At 43.1% G+C, this 19,129-nt stretch overlaps 1 protein-coding gene across 1 annotated transcript in view; it reads right to left on the bottom strand.

Moving 5' to 3' along the window:
• SHLD1 (shieldin complex subunit 1) overlaps positions 1 to 15,800 on the bottom strand; it is a gene marked incomplete at both ends in the record, with an annotated part of 35,135 nt that extends 19,335 nt beyond the window's left edge. The window contains one exon of the mRNA XM_079532652.1: positions 15,638 to 15,800. Within this exon, the coding sequence (XP_079388778.1) occupies positions 15,638 to 15,800 (163 nt within the window). The remainder of the gene's footprint in view (positions 1 to 15,637) is intronic.
• Between the last annotated feature and the right edge of the window lie 3,329 nt (positions 15,801 to 19,129).

Here is a 19,129-nt window from a genome sequence, read left to right as displayed (position 1 = left end):
CAAAGAACGTTTCCTCTTTTTTAGGAGGAAAAAAAAATCATAGCTACAGTAGACTGCTGAGGGCTAATATGCAGGATTTCTTAACAGTACAAAAGTGTTTTTCTTTCTGTTTCAAGGTTGCCAGGCTGAAGAACACTGAAACTTCCTCTCATTTAATCTAACGCAGGAATGAAACCCACTGGCGCAAATTCAGTGACTCAGCCACTGGAGTTAACTTCACCTCTGGAATGCTGCCACAGGCTCTGCAGATGATTCACACACTCACACATGCTATTTATTAGACAAGTGCCTCATCTAAAATAATAATTAGCAGCAATAACAAACATCCTATCACAAAGCACTGGTGCAGCATGAAACGGATTTTCTCAAGTTACTGTATTTTGCATCTTCTGCTGCTTTCATTACATTTTAATTAAAACAGCATCAGGAGAAAAATTAACCTAGGAATAGCCTCATTAGACATCCAGAGAAGAAGCAATGCAGAGCAATGTTAAATTTAGCAGTGACTGCAGATGAAAGATTGTAAATCAGTTTCAGCTTCAATCCAGAATTTCAACCAAAAGCTCATCTCTTTAAGAAATTACTCCTAAGTTACAAGACGCCTTGAAGCAGATCCCACTTGTGCCATGCAACAACCAGGAGTAAAGATGATATGTTTAGCTGCAGTCTTCATACAAGAGAAGCATAGAGGAATAACTGCATGCGTCAGTACATCAGGCTGACCTGCTGGAGAGGAGCTCTGCAGAGGAGGACCTGGGGGCCCAGGTGGCCAATAGGTTGGCCATGAGCCAGAAGTGCGTCCTGGTGGCCAAAAAGGCCAATGGGACCCTGGGGTGCATTCAAAATGGAGTGGCCAGCAGAGTGAGGGAGGTGATTTTCCCCTTCAACTCTGCCCTGGTGAGGCCACATCTGGAGTGCTGCATCCAATTCTGGGCTCACCGGTTCAAAAGACAGGGATCTCCTAGAGGGGCCAGCAGAGGGCTACAGAGATTATGAGGGCCTGGAGCATCTCCTGAATGAGGAAAGTCTGAGAGACCTGGGGTTATCCAGCCTGGAAAAGACTGAGAGGGGATTTCATCAATGTTTATAAACGTCTAAAGACTGGGAGCCAAGTGGATGAAGCCAGACTCTTTTCAGTGCTCTGCAGCAACAAAACAAAGGGCAACAGGCACAAACTGAAACACAAGATGATCCACATGAACAAGAGGAAAAGCTTCTTTACTGTGATAGGGCTGGAACAGGCTGCCCAGGGTGGTTGTGGGGTCTCCTCCAGTGATATTCAAAACCTGCCTGGACACTTCCTTGTGCAACTTAGAGAACTTGTTTTAGAAGGAGGTTGGAATAGATGATCTCTAGAGGTCCTTTCCAACTCCTTGAGTTGTGATTGTGAACATTTTTTTTTTTATTTTTAAACTTGGAACGTTAACCAACAACCAGCCCCTATACTCAGTTCCCCTCTTGCTTCTGTTTTTGAGCAGGTTATCCAAGAAAGTACTTCAGAAGTGCAGACTACTGATGGCAAGAGTTGTGCCCACTAAAACATTGATAATAGCTGTTACCATCTGCACAACAGGAATCTTGCCCTTTCTAAAGAGGTAAGGAAGATGTTTCCAGGCAGTATCAGATCACAAGTGTTCCGAGTCCATTACATTCCTTCCACACGTGGTCTGTTCTACGTGGCAAACAGGGAGACGTGCATGGGACCCAACACTTCCAACTAGGCAGTGATTAGTACAAGCTGTATACACCATCCTATATATTCAACGTCTCTGCAATGTGTCAGCAAGAACTACTTGACATAGGTTATTCTTATTATCCAAGCCAGTGTATAATCCTTTTTTTAACGTTGCTAAGATCTCAACCTCAATTTCCTGTAGCAGTGAGTTTTGTAATCTTCCTACTTGCTGTGTAAAAAAGTGCTTAATATTGATTTTACTGCCCTTCCTTTTCCTCATCTCCTAAACCGTGCAGAAACAGCATTCAGATTCCTCCCTAAATCATTAGTATTTTCTGGACTTACCTTTTCCTCTATACAAAATGGTCTGTATAAAATATACCCCTATGACACCGCTGGAATCAAAATGCAGATGTTATGCTGTACTTATCTGTTCTCCTATATTAAATTTTCTCTGATTCTTTTTTATTTGTCTTTTGAGACTTATTTTTTTTTTTTTTCCTGCAAGGCATCAATAGCCTATGAACAGCCTGCAGTACAAAACAGGCTTTAGTACTACCACACAACATATAATTAGAGTTGTATAAAATAGTCTGTGGACAATTATGGATAGTAGAAATACAAAGGATTTATTTTCTTGACAAACTCAACTAACTTTTGGAATAGGACTATCTGTAGACCACAGGGAGTGCTTTCTTCATAAAACACGGTCAATCTGGAAAAAACTCAAACTACCACTTACCTCCATCCACAAATGAACATAAGCAGAGCACAGCCAGAAAACCTTCAACATGCTGAAAAGAACTGCAACCAGCGCAAAATGCTGCCATTTGCTTGCCAGTGCTTATTATAGCAGTGAATAACCAGCTGCCTGCTACCCTTTGCATATAGACTTAGAGGAGAGGCTCATTGTAAACACAGAAATACTGCACAGGCTGACAGCCTTCCATCTGTTTGTGGAGATTTTATTGAAATATATACATGTGCCTGTATGAGCTACCAAAGGGATTTAGCCACTGTGAAATCTACAGTATGCAATGCTGGGAAGGCAGCCATTAAACTTAGGAAATGAAGGGAGAAATTAGAGGCAAGGCGGCTCCAGGATAAAACTTCATGCACTATAACCCACATTGATGCTGAGTCACAGGGCTACATTGTTTTGTTTAAAAAAATAGTGTGGATGATGAAAGTGTGCTGTATTTTATACTCACAGTCTGCTCCTAAAGGGTTATGAGTCACTGTTTTATGTGCTTTTATGCTGCAGCCTTGTCAGCTGCACATCAACGAGCTCAGTTAAGTACAACACAGAAACAGGAAAAAAAAAAATGAGGCCTAGAGTAAGGCAGACACAACTAGTTTAAATCCAGGGCCAGACTGCCCCCACTTACGTAATTCATTTTTGAGATAGGTGCCTGTGCTGTGAGGCTCTAGGAATATTTCATCTGGACCTGATCCACATGGCACAAGCCAGATGCTATACAGCAGAAGCAAAAGGGACATCAAGAACCGTGTGTGAATTCAAAAGCAGGGACTGAAAAAGTACACAGAAAAAGCAGGGATCAGCTCCACAGTGATCCCTGCAATCCTGGGACTGATTCAGACACATCACTACAGAGAGCAGAGACATTTCAGAAGCTGGTATGGCTGAGCAGGTAGCACCACTATGCCCTACCTTTTCACACAGTCACAGAGCATCACCTGCAATGCTCCAGATTCTGAATCTGCTGGAAGCTCTGCTCACATGCAGGGAACAGAGGCATCCCTGCCTGCAGCCTTCTGCTTGGCTCTTACTCCAAATATCCTGTGGCAGAATTAGTTTGGAACAAGTTGCATCCTCTCATAGTCTGGCCTCCCTTCTAAGTAGAGTCCAGGGAGCACAGCAAGGATGACAGCTCCTCATTTCAGCAGCGCCAGCAGCCCTTTTTCCTCCTCCTCCCTGCTGCCAGCCACTGAGGGTTCCCTGAGATGCATTTCTCTATTGCCAATTCAGAGCAGCATCTAAAAAAGCTTCAAAGTCACAGAATGAATTCAGAAGCAATATGAGACCATGACAATCAGGGCAGATGTATCATCTTTTCTCTTGCTGGGCATCAATTACAATTTTCAGGTCTGACAAACGATCATTTTTCTAGCACACAGCCGTGCTCTACGTCTGAGAAAGGGTTTCAAGGATAGAGGTATGTGCAGGGAATGCCTTCCAGTGAAAAAGAGAAAGGAGAAATTCGGGCTGTGCATAAATGGTTGTTTAAACAGATAACTAGAAAAGGCTGAACTTCATAGAAACAATTAAGGCCTCTGAGAGATCTCCAAGATGTTTTGTGTAACAGGATACATGGCAGATAATTTACAAGGCAAGACTCTCTAGTTTTACATTCAAATCACAAAAAAAAAAAACCAAAAAAAAACAAAAAAAAAACCTTGCTAACAGAGTAATGAGGAGGGAGAGCCTTCATTACCGAACAAGTTCACTGCTTAGGCTGTGCAAGTACTCATACAGGCCCATGTACCACCTTATCTCAGCGACACTCAGACAAGCTCAAGAGATATCAGTATTTCAGCTCTGGCACATGTTACTTACATAAGCTATCCTTGCAAATTGGTAATAAAAGAACATCTCTGATTATTTATTTATGCAGCTCCAGGAGGCTGTTTGCTATCTCAGCAGTAGCTATGATGGATTACATAAAAGCACTGTCAGAGTAGGAGGAACACTCATATAGAAACACGCTCAAATGCGTGCTTCAGTGCAAACTACTGTCTTTCCATGGAGTGGAGCAGAAGGCAAAGCTTTGCAGTGTGAGTGGCAAGGCTGTGATGTGTACAGTCGGGTATATCAGAAATGAAAGTCACTGCCAGCAAGCCAGCAACTTTAAGAGAAGAAAGATGGACAACAATTTTTGAAGAGATTTGAGGAGTCATATTTTCTACCTAAGCTTTACACTACCAGAACATCAAATCTCCCCCTAAACAACAAATGTTACTCAAAACTTTGGGGTGATACACCCTGAAGTGAATGAACAAATATGTGCTACATGAAGCTCAGAGAAAACTGAGTGCTGTGCAGCACCATTACTGGGATCTCTGCCCTGGGCACAGCTGGATTTCAGGCTGATGCAGCTTCACTGCACCTCAAATTCTCAAACTAAGCTGGGTGACACAGTGCTGTGCTATGAGAAAAATGTGCTGGCTAGCTGGCACATGGCTTTCCAAACCAATTTGCTCTGCCTTATCATTCTGCCCTAACTAGACATACTCCTTGATTTAAATTGGGATTTTTAAGCCTTTTTTACAGAACGCTACCACCCACATCTAAGCAAATGCAGCCTGACAAGCAGGAAGACCAAAGCACAATCTGCAGACAGCATGGAACAGTAATGTCATTTTTACATAATGAGGTTATCACTTTCATTTTGCCATTTGCTGGCTGCTAAATGCACGTATGTGTCTTGAGTCATTTTTGCAGTATCTGCACTGCAACAAGACCGTAATGCCAAGTTGTGAAGAGCAGCTTTTCTATATGAGAAAGGAACTAAGATCTTGGGAGCCCTACAAAAATAAGCAACAGATGTCAAGAACACACAAACAGGTGTGAGCATAATGGGGACAGTCACACTTCCATACAATTTTGCCAGTTATTTCACTGGCCTAAGTATACAGGGCGTGTATTTTCATTTTTCTTCAACTTAAAAATAGTAGTTAGTAGAAAAGTTTCAGCTGCACAGCAATTCTTGCACTCCAAAGCAACTGGGAGCTTCCATGTGTACACCAGCTTGTTTTACAGTTGCTGTCATTGTACCATTGAAGTGCTTTATTATCAAACATGTACCCTAGCTTACAAGCCTCATGACAGCTTTGTGTCTACTCTTTCTCAGCTGTTCAGGAAAATTGGAGTTTCACTCAAATTGTTTCCTGCAAAGCATGCTTGTCCTGGTTTTATCAGTACTCCAGGACACAGCATCACGCAGCAAGCTGTTTAGTGCTGGAAAGCTGCATTTCCACAGCCAGCTCCGAACATTCTTTGCCATTTGCATTTCCTGAGCCTTACCTACAGGCAGTATCAGCTATTCTTACCATGAGTTCTGGCTCTCCAAGAAAAAGATAAACTGAGAAAAGGCAGCCTACAGTTCCCAGGAGTCTCCAATACACCCTGTGCAATTCCAAGTGATAGGTGTGAACTGGTCTCTTCGCTTCCAGGCAGCACGGTAGCAGCACTGTCACTAAATCCTTCTCTCTCATTTGTTTATTCCCCATAGTTCACTTTTTATGTCATTATCTTATATCCTTTCACTATTTGTAGTAAATTTGTTATCTCTCCTTATCTTAATTGGGTTGTTTTTTTGTCTTTCTTCCCCGTGAAATGGGGTTGGAGGGTGAAAGCAGCCAGGGAGGCCTTCTCCCACTCATAGTGAACATGAAACTGTGCCAATGCTTCTCTTAAAATACTTTGCCTCTGCAGAAGAAAAAGTAAACTCTTTTCTTTGCCACTCAGTTTTTCAAACACAGAGCACCCACTGCTCACACATACAATGAGATCTGGCTCCTATTATTCCTGTTTAGATAGCATGAAAAACCCAATCCAAGTTTTACTGAGACAGATATCCCCAGACGAGAGGCAGGGCATTTGCTGGATCTAAACAATATGAAAACACTGATCAGCAGTGACTTCTCACTGTTAAAAAGTACAGCTATTGAAGGCTGTCCAGGAACTCAGCACACAAAAAAGTAACTTCAGTGGAAAAGAAGAAATGAACTGTAATTAAAATGGTATCCCAAGGAGAAAGCTAAAGAGGAAAGGCTGTCCAGCACCCACACATATTCCAATATTCCCTCCATCAGTACCATTGCAATAGGTCTTCCCACGTTCTTCCAGCCCCACAATAACATTGGTGATAGTTCCTAGAGCTCCTCTGCTTCAAAACAGTGTCAAAACAAAACCTCAGAAACAGATTAAACAACAAAACCTGTTTTCCACAGGATCTTCCCCTTCTCCTAACTTCACAGATGCTTTAATTTCCTGTTTCCCTTTCCTGAATTCTTCACTTTGTTTCAACTCATATCCTTTCTACTGACACTTAGCATCCCCGCACAGCATCGCAACACTGCAGAAGAGAAAGGAGTCAGCTGGGATTCAGACAAGGCTCTTCTCTGCAGGAATAGTCTGTGCCTTCACCCTAACCACATGAAGCAAACAGCACTCCTTGTCTGCTCAAAGCCAGCACCTAGGTGGGGAACAAGGAGTGAAAACAGTTGCTAGAGTAAGCAGGTGAGGCACAGTAAAAGATTTCTCTCACACAAAATCCACTGGAAATTGAAGCAATTATATCACAGTTTTGCAGTGCAAATGGATGCCATAGGAGAAATGAGAATCTCCAGCCACATCTCCCTGGAGTGCAAGCCAGAGGCTCAGTGACCTGTAACAGGCAAGAAAAACCAACCTCATCTCAGATGGGGGCTCAGTGCAGTGAGGGCACTCCAAGCAGGCCTTAATCTACAGGTGATGTTAGCTTCAGTAAACACTCTGCTCCCTTCACATCAGTTCACTGCCAATATTTGGCAGCCACTTGCTCCAGGACAGATCCACCTCCACTGATGACTCAGAAGAACAGCACTAATGTTTTTGACAAAGCTGAATAAGACTGAAAAACAAAACAAAACTCCTCCTTCAGACTCAGAAGAAGCTTTGTGCTGGATACTCAATAAAAACCTACAGAACAAGGAAGCATCCATTAAGGAGGAACCCATACAAAGAGTAGCTTTCTGGCCATTCTGTACAGTATTTTGCAGCTTTGCACAACTAGTAGCATCTGACTACCCAGTCACCTGGCCCCATCCTGATCCAGTAATGTCAGTCTATCTCACTCAGTAAGAATGCTTGAGGTCTTCTTCCACTGTCTTAGAAATTCTTATATGGCCTGATAATATTTAATAACAGCACAATGGTTACAAATGACAACTGAAAGGCACAGGCTTTATATAGTCTGAACTGGTCTATCATTCTCCTGTGAAACACACAGTTTTGTGGTTTCTGTTCCCAATCTACAATTTTCCACATCAAAGAAGCCCACATTTGCACTTCAGAGGATAGAAAATGATTCATATAGAACAGAACAAAGTCTTGTTCTCTGTCTTTTATTTACAGGATTTAATTCCCTCTTATTTAAACAGCTCAGACTACTAACTGGCCTGGTAAGATAAAATAGTGTTGGCATAAATATGTACAAAATTGCCTTGCAGCCACCTTCAGAACAATTGCCATAATGAAATTACTGCAGTTTGAATTAGATTAGGTCACAGCAGCGGACAAACACAGATAGCTATAACGAGAGGAATAAAAGCCCTGGACTGCAATGACAGCTTAGATAAAGATAAGGCAGAAATGGCCCACAGGGACTGTTATACCGCAGCCATAGAGCAAGGGAAGATTAAATGATTCCAGTCCCACCAGAGGGCAGGCACAGCATATGTATCTGTCACAGGCCATGCCACCTGGTACCCACAGCAAGCCTGTTACAGCCAGTAAGCGAACCAGGTCCTCTCTCTCACCAGACAACTGGTAAAAGACTAATGAGATCTTATATTATCTTTATATATACCATGTGTGCCCTCTTCAGAGCTTCACTATTCTACTGTTAACAGCCAGATTGCTGGTGTTGGTGTAAGGTAAAGCATCCACAGTCTCTCATCTCCAGTAGATGGAGCTTTAAGAAAACCTACAAATGTATGTTATGCTCATGGAATTAGCTAATACTGCAGCCTGAATGCCTGCAGAATCTTCTGTGCAGCCTCCTTTTTGAAGTGAGCACCAACAATATTTCTCTTACCCTGACATTTCATACAGATACACAAATTCAAATTTCCTTCACTTAAGATTCCATAAATACCTGTAATTGCTACTGAACCCAACTCTAAAGCCTGTAGATCTTTTTAAAATCACTAACACTGTCTTCACATTTTAGTTTTGCTATTTCAAAGCCTAAGCCGAACCCTACAGCATTATAACCAGGAAGGACTGGAAAAGCACCTTGGAAAACACAAGGACTAAAACTGAGCAAATATCAACAGCAGGTGCACAGCAAATAACCAGCAAAACGTACACAGAAATAAAAGCAAGGACTATGGCACCTCGACAGGCTGCTCTGAGCCACGTCACAGACATTGCACAGTACTCATCCCTGTATCCCTAGAAGATCACTGAATAGCTTGCAAGGGACACACAAAAGGACAGAACAAAGATGGCCAATGTCACATAATGGCTGTTCTATGAGATATATATATCAATCCAACATACTAGGCTTCTTTAGCCTGGAAAAAATACTACAGAGGGAGAACGCGTACAATGCCTATAAGACCACATAGTTTAGAGAAGGAAATGGCAAGGATTGTTCACTTTTTCTCAACCTGTAGGAACTCAGGAGATTTAGGAGGTCAAAGAAAGTCAAAGCCAGTGTTCTCCCACAGCCCAACTCCCACATTCATGGTGGTGAGGTGTCCAAAAGCACAAATTCCTCAAAGGACCATTCATCAGGAGCTAGGGACACAGTGGCACACTATCTGAGGCACTGAGATCAGAAGTCCTGGAAAGCTGATGGCTTACAGGGACAGGCTTGCACTTCTGCTCACACTGGTGTTTCTTTAGACATCATTAATTCATGCTGCTGAAGATGACACCGCTCACTCTCCACTCTGACCACTTGTACTCACATGCCCAGTATTTTCTGATTTGGAGATGCTGTCTGTTGCGCTGTGCACCAGCTGTAACTAACAGATATGCATAAATTCCAAGTTTGCTTGTGGGAGGCTGTAACACAATGGAAAGCACAGCAATGCTTTATATAATATATGCCTGAAAAAAAAAAAAAAAAAAGATTTACCAAAGAGGTAGAGCTCTTCAGCAACTGAGCAGTCCTGAGTTCTTTATTTTTATGATGTGCATTTCTCTGTATTGCTTTTATGCACACTGGCATGATTTCCATTTTGCTGCTTCATTCAATATTCAACACAGCTGAGCCACAAAGAGACACTGGGAATTTTAATGCTGTCAGAGCCACAGAGCTATCCCACATGGCGGACTGGCCATCACTCCTGTGGAGCTGGACAAATTCCCTTCATTTGAGTACATGCCCTACTGGATCACCATTCTCAGGATTTGAGATATTTCATCTTTTCTTTCCCCTCTGGAAAACATTGAAGAAAAAAAAAAACACCCTCTAATGTTTTGATGATATTTGAGAGTACTTTATTAGAAATCATTCATGAAACATACATACTGTCTCTTGAAAATAGGTGCTCCTTTGCTTTTGATAAGCTAAACTGATCATCTGCCTTGACAAATAAATGAGTGCTTACACCAGCTGGGGTAAAAGAAGAGAAAGTTGATAAAAACAGAACTTTTGAGGAGGCTAGGAGATGACAGCTGCACCCCAAAAAGCAAAATAACCAATGTTTAAAGACACTTCATTCTCATAACAGTGAGATCTTGGTATGGTTGTAATTGTAACAGAAGATACAGAATGGCCATTCCCAGACAAAAACAAATACGTCCTCCACAAACTGGCAATATAAGCTTCCTTATGCCAAGATTCACACTCTGAATGGTGAGCAGCCAACATTCCCACATCAGCCTTGGAGGCTGTGTAGCATCATTTCTCAGTGGCAGTAAACTAACAGGACTGAGCTCAGTACAGAGGCACACATCTGCACCAGCTGAAGGGAAGTGACCAACCCTCGAAAACTGGTAGCAAGGGAAACGAGTAACATCACTCACTAGAGGGCAGCCGAAACAAACCAAAACTCCAGAAATTCTCCAAACAGGAGCCACGACCCTCAGCACGTCAAAAGTAGTCAAGCACAGGCCATTCATCTAGAAAGACACAGTTATTTCTAAAGGTGCTCTCGATCACAGATCAAACCAAAATGCGTTTAACAAGTGGGAGAATGCTATCATCCTGCAGTCCAAGGTCCTTCATACCAGCACCAAGCACTTTTCTACTGTACCTTTGCCTCCATCTTCACATCAAATCAATAGTAAGATACCTTTTGGGCAGCCTATATCTTTTTGCTAAAGACGTTTCTATAACTTTTGCAGTCAGAAATGCAAGTTAAAGGGTTGAGGGTTTTTTTTGTTTTTGTTTGTTTTTTGTTTGTTTGTTTAAGTCCAGCTGTGGCTCATTCTCAAAATGATTTAAAATATCATCTGTGTTTTGCATTTACAAAGCTAACGCAGGCCTCTTAAATGAGACCTTACATAAGACATTTATTCTTCTGTTTGTGTCCAGATGTCCAGGCAAAATGATATTTTGGAAACTTTGCTACTTTTGGTAGCAGTGGCAGCCCAAACAGCCACCTGTAATTTCTGTGCCACATAATGAATGAATGTGCTGAGCTCAGGACTGAACTGGAGCTCCAAGCACCCAACAAGTGCCAGCCCTGAAAGGTTGCTGCTGACATGAGAAGTACAGCCTGCTCCTTTCATTTCCAGCTTCTACATCAGCACTTGTGTGCAACTCCCTTACAAAAAAAAAGCACAAGCCATGCCAGATTTCAGTAAACACAACCCGATTCTGCAAGAGATTAAGCAACTCTTGACAGGCAAGAGGACATGGTAAACAGGAGAGAGCTTTTAAGGACAAATCACATGCAGACATTAACGTGACTCCACAGACACAGACAAGCCACAGCAAAAGGAAGCATGTAAACTCAGTAGGTATGTGTAGCATATTTTTCAGAGAAATCATAATTACCTGTAGAACTGAGAGGTGCATTAACAGGTTGGGAATTTCTGCTTTGATTAACACAGGCCGCTTGGAAAAAGAAAAAAAAAAAAAAGCAATCCAAACAATCCAAAAATCATGACAGCTTTTAGGTTTAAACCAGAACTATCTTGTGGTCAGGCCTCTTCTTGATTTTAGCTGCAGCAGCAGCACCATAGGCAACTCACCACCTCACCCCAGCCTCTCTGGCTCTGGGCCACACAGAACTGCTCTTTGGTTCTGCTCAGCTTCTCCCAGGCCCTCACTAGCAGTTACAAACTGCATGCTTCTAAAGGAACAACACCATCGATCAAAAGGAACCTAAAGCTTGGCTGCCCGCAAGGAAAAAGCGATTATGTTCTAACATTACTTTTTCCAGAAGCCACAGTTCTGGAAAAATTGTAACTCTATAAGACAGACAGAACATGTTGCAGACCTCTGTATCTTCACATAAACCTCTGTTGCTGCCAGCAAGTGTAGCTGTCCTCACATCAGTATCCCCACCTGAGTACCAGTGCCAGCACTAAGGATAGAGCAGGAATAAGAACTAGGGCCAGCTTGGAACACTTGTTGTATTGACGGGGTCACAGCAGTTCACGGACAATAACCAAGTAACTTTGTGCTCAAACACAAAGCAAATTGCAAGAACGAAGTAGTGACTCCAGAGAGGTTGAAAGCCTCTATTTCCCAAACTGATGCTTTTCTAAAAGCTAGCATTTAGACATACACGAGTCTCTCCAATCATACAGTGAATTATTTTTGTTTTCCTGCTCCACCCAGCCACTCCATCATCATCTTTCTTCTCCTACGGTCATCTTCCTCTAGTTTGTGTTCCGTGATGCAACATTTTCCATACCTCTTCCCCTTTCACTGGATGATCCTGTCTACCTACCCATCCTCTTAAGGACAGATCTTCCTAACTGCTCATGACAAAGAAAAAGAGACTGACAGAAGCTACACAATGTATATGGAGGCTCAATCTTTCTCAAGATCGAGAGCTCTCAAAAAAGCCATGCAGGCAGACAGGGCAGAGCTCTGACCACATGTCAGACAGGGACAATCCCCCAAGCACACTCCCATGTCTGCAGGCTGTTCTCTAACCCTTTTTTAGGTTGTGAACTTTTCAGGCAAAGACTGTTTCTACTATCCTCATTACACTCCGGTTCTGACCAGACAAGAAAAAGGAACATCACCAGTGACTTACTCCATTATAAACAGCTGTCTTTTAAATATTAAACCAAATAATTGGAGACCTTTCTCTCACCCTGGTCACTGTCAAATAAGAAGTTTTGCTGATGCTCTTCTCAGTTTAAAGGAAGTAGTAAGGTATTACTGTAGTATTGTAGTCACTGATGCAGATTAGAAACACCACAGACAGTGAATGTCAGCTTTGATTATTTTTTTAATTATTTTCCAGTTAAGAGGGACGATATAAGAAAAAAGCATAGCAAAAAGTTCACTGACCCAATTTATTTTTTTTTCAATCTACTGCTGCATAAATATTTGAACTCACAATAACAATACACAAAAAAGTACACACCTGTTACAAGAGCACAGCCCTCACTTCCACACAAATCCTAAAAGCATTAATCTACACATCACTTACACAGCACTATTTCTGCAGGACTACTCTTCCCTTGCTTAGGGATGCCTACAATATCACAAGGTCCAGTTTTCACAGCTAATGGGGACTATCTACTGCTATTTCAGATGATATAGCCACTCTAGACTAATAAGCCCTATTACCAATGACTCAGGCACCAGGAATACCACATATTCATTTCCGAATCCTGAGGTTGGGATGGCACAGTATTTTAGTCAGACTCAAGTCCAGCTCATATGACAAATGTCAGATTAGATAGACTGCAATGTCAGTCTGCTTCTTTGCTAAGGAAGCCGTCACATTCCCAGAGACTCAAAGGCCCTCGGGAAATGATTTTGAATCAGAGGAATGCCACCCCTAACAAAATTCTTTCTGGTTTAATGGGAAGACTCACCATCACACTGCTCAAGCCCATTGAGGGGTGCAGGCTATAGCCACCCCAGGCTGTGTCACAGCAGCAGTACACAACATCTTATGAAAAACAAGTAAAGGAGCTTCCTTTTCCAAGCTATGGCTGACAGAATTTGCGTGCCAAAGACATGCTGCTTTTAGAACACTCCTTCCGCTTTTTCTGCTACACTGACCAAACTCCATGGGTTACTGAGTTGAAGTGTCATCAAAAAAAAACAAAAAAAGAGAGTTTAAGTGAGTAAGCACACCAGTTTGATACTATTATAACGAGAAAAGAAGGAAGATGTTCAGAGCATGAAACGGGTTAGTTGTGATACTTAGTTACTTCACTACTGAACACTCCTTCTTACAGTGAGCATCCCACTCTTACTGTAAGGTGGTTTTAGGCTGTGAGGGACTCAAAAAAAAGGAGGAAGGAGAGGGCTTATGGGTCTGTTCTGCCCTTTTCAGAATACCTGGAATCCCTCAAAGCAGCAGAGAGTGCAGAGACAACAAGGAGGCAGGACTCAGCATCATAGCATACCTTGGTGCCATGATTTAGCAATCTATTCTACTTGTTCATTGCAAATAAATCACCCAATGTTATCATTTGGGCTTAGGGCTGCGTATCTTCATTTCCACATATGACACTGCTGCTATCCCTCAGATCAGTCTGAGGAGTGGTCACAAATTTCTTCTGTGCTCCCCATTCATCAGTGCAATCAAGTCTTCATGCCCCAAGACATACTGAATTGTGTTTGAGCAATTAAGCCACCTATACACATTACAGGAACTGTCTCAGAGCTACCAGAATTTCTTCATATCTGCAACACTGGGCTTCTGAAATATGAGTAGACAAAAGCCTTCCAGTCTGTCCCATCAAGGGAACTTCCCCATCCTCCTTTCACAGAAGAGCAGAAAAAGGCTTATGCAGGACATTCTTTGCAGAGGTGGTCACCACCCTTTTTCACAAAAACGAATGCAAAACCTCAAAGCAGACATTGTTTCTCCAACAAGATAAGGATCGTGGTTTAATAGAGCATCCAGTAGGAGACCTGTGTCATTAGAAGTCTAAGATGACTGACTTCCTGGCCTGCGTAGGAAAGCCAAACAAGGTTTGATATTTGCATATTTCATTACAGGTTCTGGATGACTCGCAATTAGAGGTGAGGACAACAGCACAGGCAAGTCATGAACATCAACTGAGCAAAATTAGTTCGGTAGATCCCACTGCCTACCTATTTAGCATGCAAAATAGCAGTATCCTCACTCACATATCTAATTCCAAGCAATTCTTTATTCTACAAGGCCAAAATATGCCACCCAGCACCAGAAGAAAAGGAGCTAGACTATACTTTTACACTACTTCAGATTCCAAAGCAATCAGGAGTATCATCACCCTGTGGAATTGCCTTGAAAAAACTATCTCCTCATGTTATTTGTGATCAAAGTTTTTTCCCACCACTACATTACATATAATTACTACAATCCTCCATCCAGCCAGTATCAGTGTATGGCAGGAAGCGTCACTGGGCCACTACATTTTGATTTAATGCCTCTTGCCATATATTCACATTGGTTGGGCTGAAAGGCATAGCAATCAGATCATCATTTCATCTCGTCAGAAACACTAATACTCCTATAAAAGGAGTAGAAGAGGACAGTCTAAAACACTATTTCTGCAAGAATCAGCTCTCCCTCAAGGAAAATGAGGAAAATGATATTCCCCAGGAGCCAAAAGGAAACAGTTCTTATCATGCACAAGCAAATATTCACTCTTGTAATACTCAAGTAACAGATTACAGAGGCCACATCCTGAGTTTTTTGGTAAAAGATGCATGATACAAAGAGCACATAAAGAGCTTAACAGAAGAGATTTTTAAAAAAAAATTCTTACTGACAACAGTAAGTTGAGACAGTATTTCCTCCTGATGCCTGGAGGATCGTGCTATGGGTTTGTTCAAGCAATTCTCTTCCTCCAAGATCACACAAAACATGAAGAGATGGTGCTTTTAAAAACTGAGAGCATCCTTTGAACTCCTCTTATATATTTCCTCTACCTACAGTACATATTACACCTACCAAGCTGGAATAATAAACGTGTTTTGAGACAAGGCATATGCACCACAATCAGACCACTGACTCATCCAAATGACACACTGACTAAAGAGATAATGCACTGGCTAAAGGAAGGCCATGTAAAAAGACAGAAGCTGTTACCTGTGAGTGGAGAGGGAAAAGTATCCACAAAATTAAAAAGTTCCTCACTGTTCTCAGTGCTGTGTGGAGACAGAAAGCCCTCTGCTAGGTCACAGACAGAGGGGAGGTCCAATATGCTGCTCTCTTCTGAGTGATGACTTGGTGATGTCTCCTCTCCGTCCATGGTCCCACTGTAGACATAAAAACCTAGCTCAGTCAAATTTGTTTAGCATAAAAATCTGAGCAGAAATCAACCCAGGCAATCTTTGTTCAACTGCTCAGCTCACTTTGTGATAGAAACTGTTTCAATATATTGGTACTGAAGTAGAGAGTAAGATATTAAAAAACAACTACAAAAAAAACAAACAAACAAAAAAAAACCCACACACACCACCACAGCAATACCAAAAACCATAGACAATAACCCTCACTCCTGAACTGGATAATCAAGAACCCACAGTCAATCAGATTTTCCTAGAGGGTTCTGAGAAGTACAGAATCGGGCCCCAGCACTAGAACAGTACTGAATATACTCTGCTGTGAATTTACTGTGTGCACAATTTTGAAAGGAAATATGTTCTTTGGGATCTCATCTCCCTCACTAATCATGCTTCTAGATACGACAAGTTAAAAGCATTCCTCCTGACTCTGTTCATAAAGTTCATCACTCTCAATAGCAAAAGAAACGAATATCCCTGCAATTTCATCCTGCAGGCATGGCAAGGATTTTCAGCTGTAGCTGAAGCACCCCCACATCCCTACACCCTTCTTTAGAGCTCCTTGAACCAGTTCACCAGGGCAGAAATACAGCACTGAGTGGAGAGCAGAGCTGGTACTGCCCAGCTTCACAGTCAGCATCACACAGAGTAGGAAACAATTCTGGAGAGAATGGAATTAAAACATTCCCATCAAGCATCTCCAAACACAGCTGCACAACGCCCTCAGTTTCATTTTAATATCTCAGTCACAAGCCTTAGCCACCAGGAGCTCACACAACCACTCTCTGCTTCTTTCTCAATACACAAATACTTTACAGAACATTCTAATTCAGTTCTTGGTCTGAAAACAAAACAATTCAACCACAGGCAAGTGGAAGGTTATCGTAAGAGGAAATGCTGGCACGGTAGCAGAACAGTCTGACGGCAATACTGACATAGGTGGGCTGCTGCAATCCTGGGCCTCTTTGTAGCAGTCTGTGTTGGCCTCTTCCCCGTGTTACCACAACAGAGCTAACAACATTCGCAGCCATGCGATTATAAGAACCAGACAGCTGTTCCTAATGGAAACTAATGACTACTTTTTCTCTTTTTTTCTTCCTCCTGAAGTATCCCCCTCAGATCAACTCTGTCAATTGCTCCAACGCTTCACAGCATTTTGACCACATAGGGACATTTAAATCAAGGCTATAGTGGTCCTACTGGTAGAACTGGTGGGGAGATGTGTTTGTGAGGACAAACAAGACCTCAGCTCAGCCCTGGCCCTTCAGGCATGTGGAAGGGACATGCTGTTAGCCCTGTGCCATACCTAGGAACAGAACTGGTATGGGAGCAGTCCTCTGGGACAGGTGCCAGATGCAAAGAGCTTGTCGTTGCTTCAGGATCCTCTCCTTCCTTCACGGTTGGTCAATCTCAGCTCACTGGAATGAAACAAACAGGCCTGTTACATGCTTTGCATCAGCTGAGTGGGCCGACTGGACAGCGTGACCTTTCAAAACACATATGCCACCTGAAGTCAACAGCCAGTCATCACATACATTGCTGTTTGTCAAGGCTGGCACAGCTGAAGATTTTTTCTAGGAATCAGAAATAGCACATCTAGTAATGCCCTTGAATCATCTGAGTGACGGAGATCTCCTGGAAAGGACTCAGAACACACTAGAAATCAAGCCCGCACCTTCTTTACAAGCTGTTGCTGTTTACTCAAAACCCGTGAAGCAGAGGAGCAGGTCACAGCAGATAACCTTTCTTCCTACGAGCAGTGGGAGCAATGGCTACAAGCTTTCCCCCTCTCGCTACAGAGGAGAAAATCGGGCTGAAGCAAAACGCCGATTAAGGGGCGATAAAGCGAAGTGTCCCGGCCCGCTCCCTTACCGCCCCTCAGGCCCCGCGCCCCGCAAGCAGCAGGGAGGCGAGCGCGCCCACCACCACAGCGCCGCAGGCATAAGAGGCGGGCGGCGCCATCTTGGTTCGGGGCACGCGCGCTGCCGGAGGGCGGCTCCTCTGTGTGGGGGGGGCGGGGAGAAGAATACGGAGGGGAAAAACGTGCTGAGAAGAGCTGGGGGTGAGGAACTGCGTGGTTTAAGTGATTTGGGGTGAGGTTTGTTGAAAGGCTGGGGGGTACGTGACGACGTGGGAGTGAAGTCCCCACCACCAGAAAAGCTCTGGCAGCGGGATGCTCGGAAGGTACCGCTGGCTCCTGAAGCAGTACGCAGCTGCAGCAAGCAGGTGTGGCAGGGAAGCTGTAATGCTCGTAAGCAGCCTTCTCCAGCTCACCAGTTCCTACATGTGGCATTAGGCGGATATCTTTGGACTTCCCCTTGTTTTCTTCACAAGAAGGGAGGGAACCCGTGCCCTGCTGCTAGAGAAGCACACTCCCCTGCTATCTCTGTCTTGGTCATCTCCAGCCTTCACCTTCACTTCTCACATGCGTTACCAGCGCAGAGATTCCACCTGCCTGCTGTATGTGGGGAAGTCTCTCGATGTGCACTATATTCCTTTGTGTTGGTGCGTTCACGTTAGCACACAACAAAACTGTGCCAGCTGCCACGTCTGAAGTTGGTTAGAGCAAGGCCAAAAAATGAGCCAAGAAATGCAGAATGAAGCCTCATGCTTGGTAATTTGCAAAGATCAACTGAGGCACGCATGGGAAAAAGGAAATGCTTTCTGACTATTGCGGCTCTGTCGCAAGGGGAGTTTTCAGAGTGTTGACAGTCTCAAGACCAGTTTTAAGCTATACAGTTTCATGTCACTGAAGCTAATGTGTATCTACTGACTTACTACCTTAAAGAGTAATTGAGATGAAAAAAAGATCTTCTCGTAAACAGCAGGCCTAGGAACTTCATGTATTTCATTCCTTTCTCACTGTCACACCACAGAGGAGCAACTCTGTTGACAAGACTTCCTCCTTTCACAATAGCTAGACATGAATTTAGAGCATGAAAACGGAACAATAGCTGAACAGCTTCAGCTCAGCAGGAAGTGCCCAGGGCAGGAGGGATGCAGAGGGGGGTTTGAACATGGCTGATTTTTTTCCCCATTGAATCGTATAGAGTTTGTTCTGTTACTCTCACAACTGAAAGCATGAAAAGATAGCAGTATTTAAATCCATTTTATGCATGCACTCTGCTACCCTGCTCTAGAGTTCACTATTAAAATTGATGGAGGATCTGACTGGGCTGGGTTTCCACTGAGAAGCCCTCTCGAGCTCTCCAGGCAGCACTTGACATGCTTTTGCTCTATACAAACTTGCAGTTATGCCAGTAAGGAGCAAAGGAAGGTCAGAAGACACCTGTCA

Source organism: Tetrao urogallus, assembly GCF_951394365.1.
Source record: "Tetrao urogallus genome assembly, chromosome: 2".
Classification (NCBI taxonomy): domain Eukaryota; kingdom Metazoa; phylum Chordata; class Aves; order Galliformes; family Phasianidae; genus Tetrao; species Tetrao urogallus.
Note: the sequence above shows the minus strand (reverse complement) of the source record. Positions and strands in the feature narration are given on the sequence as shown.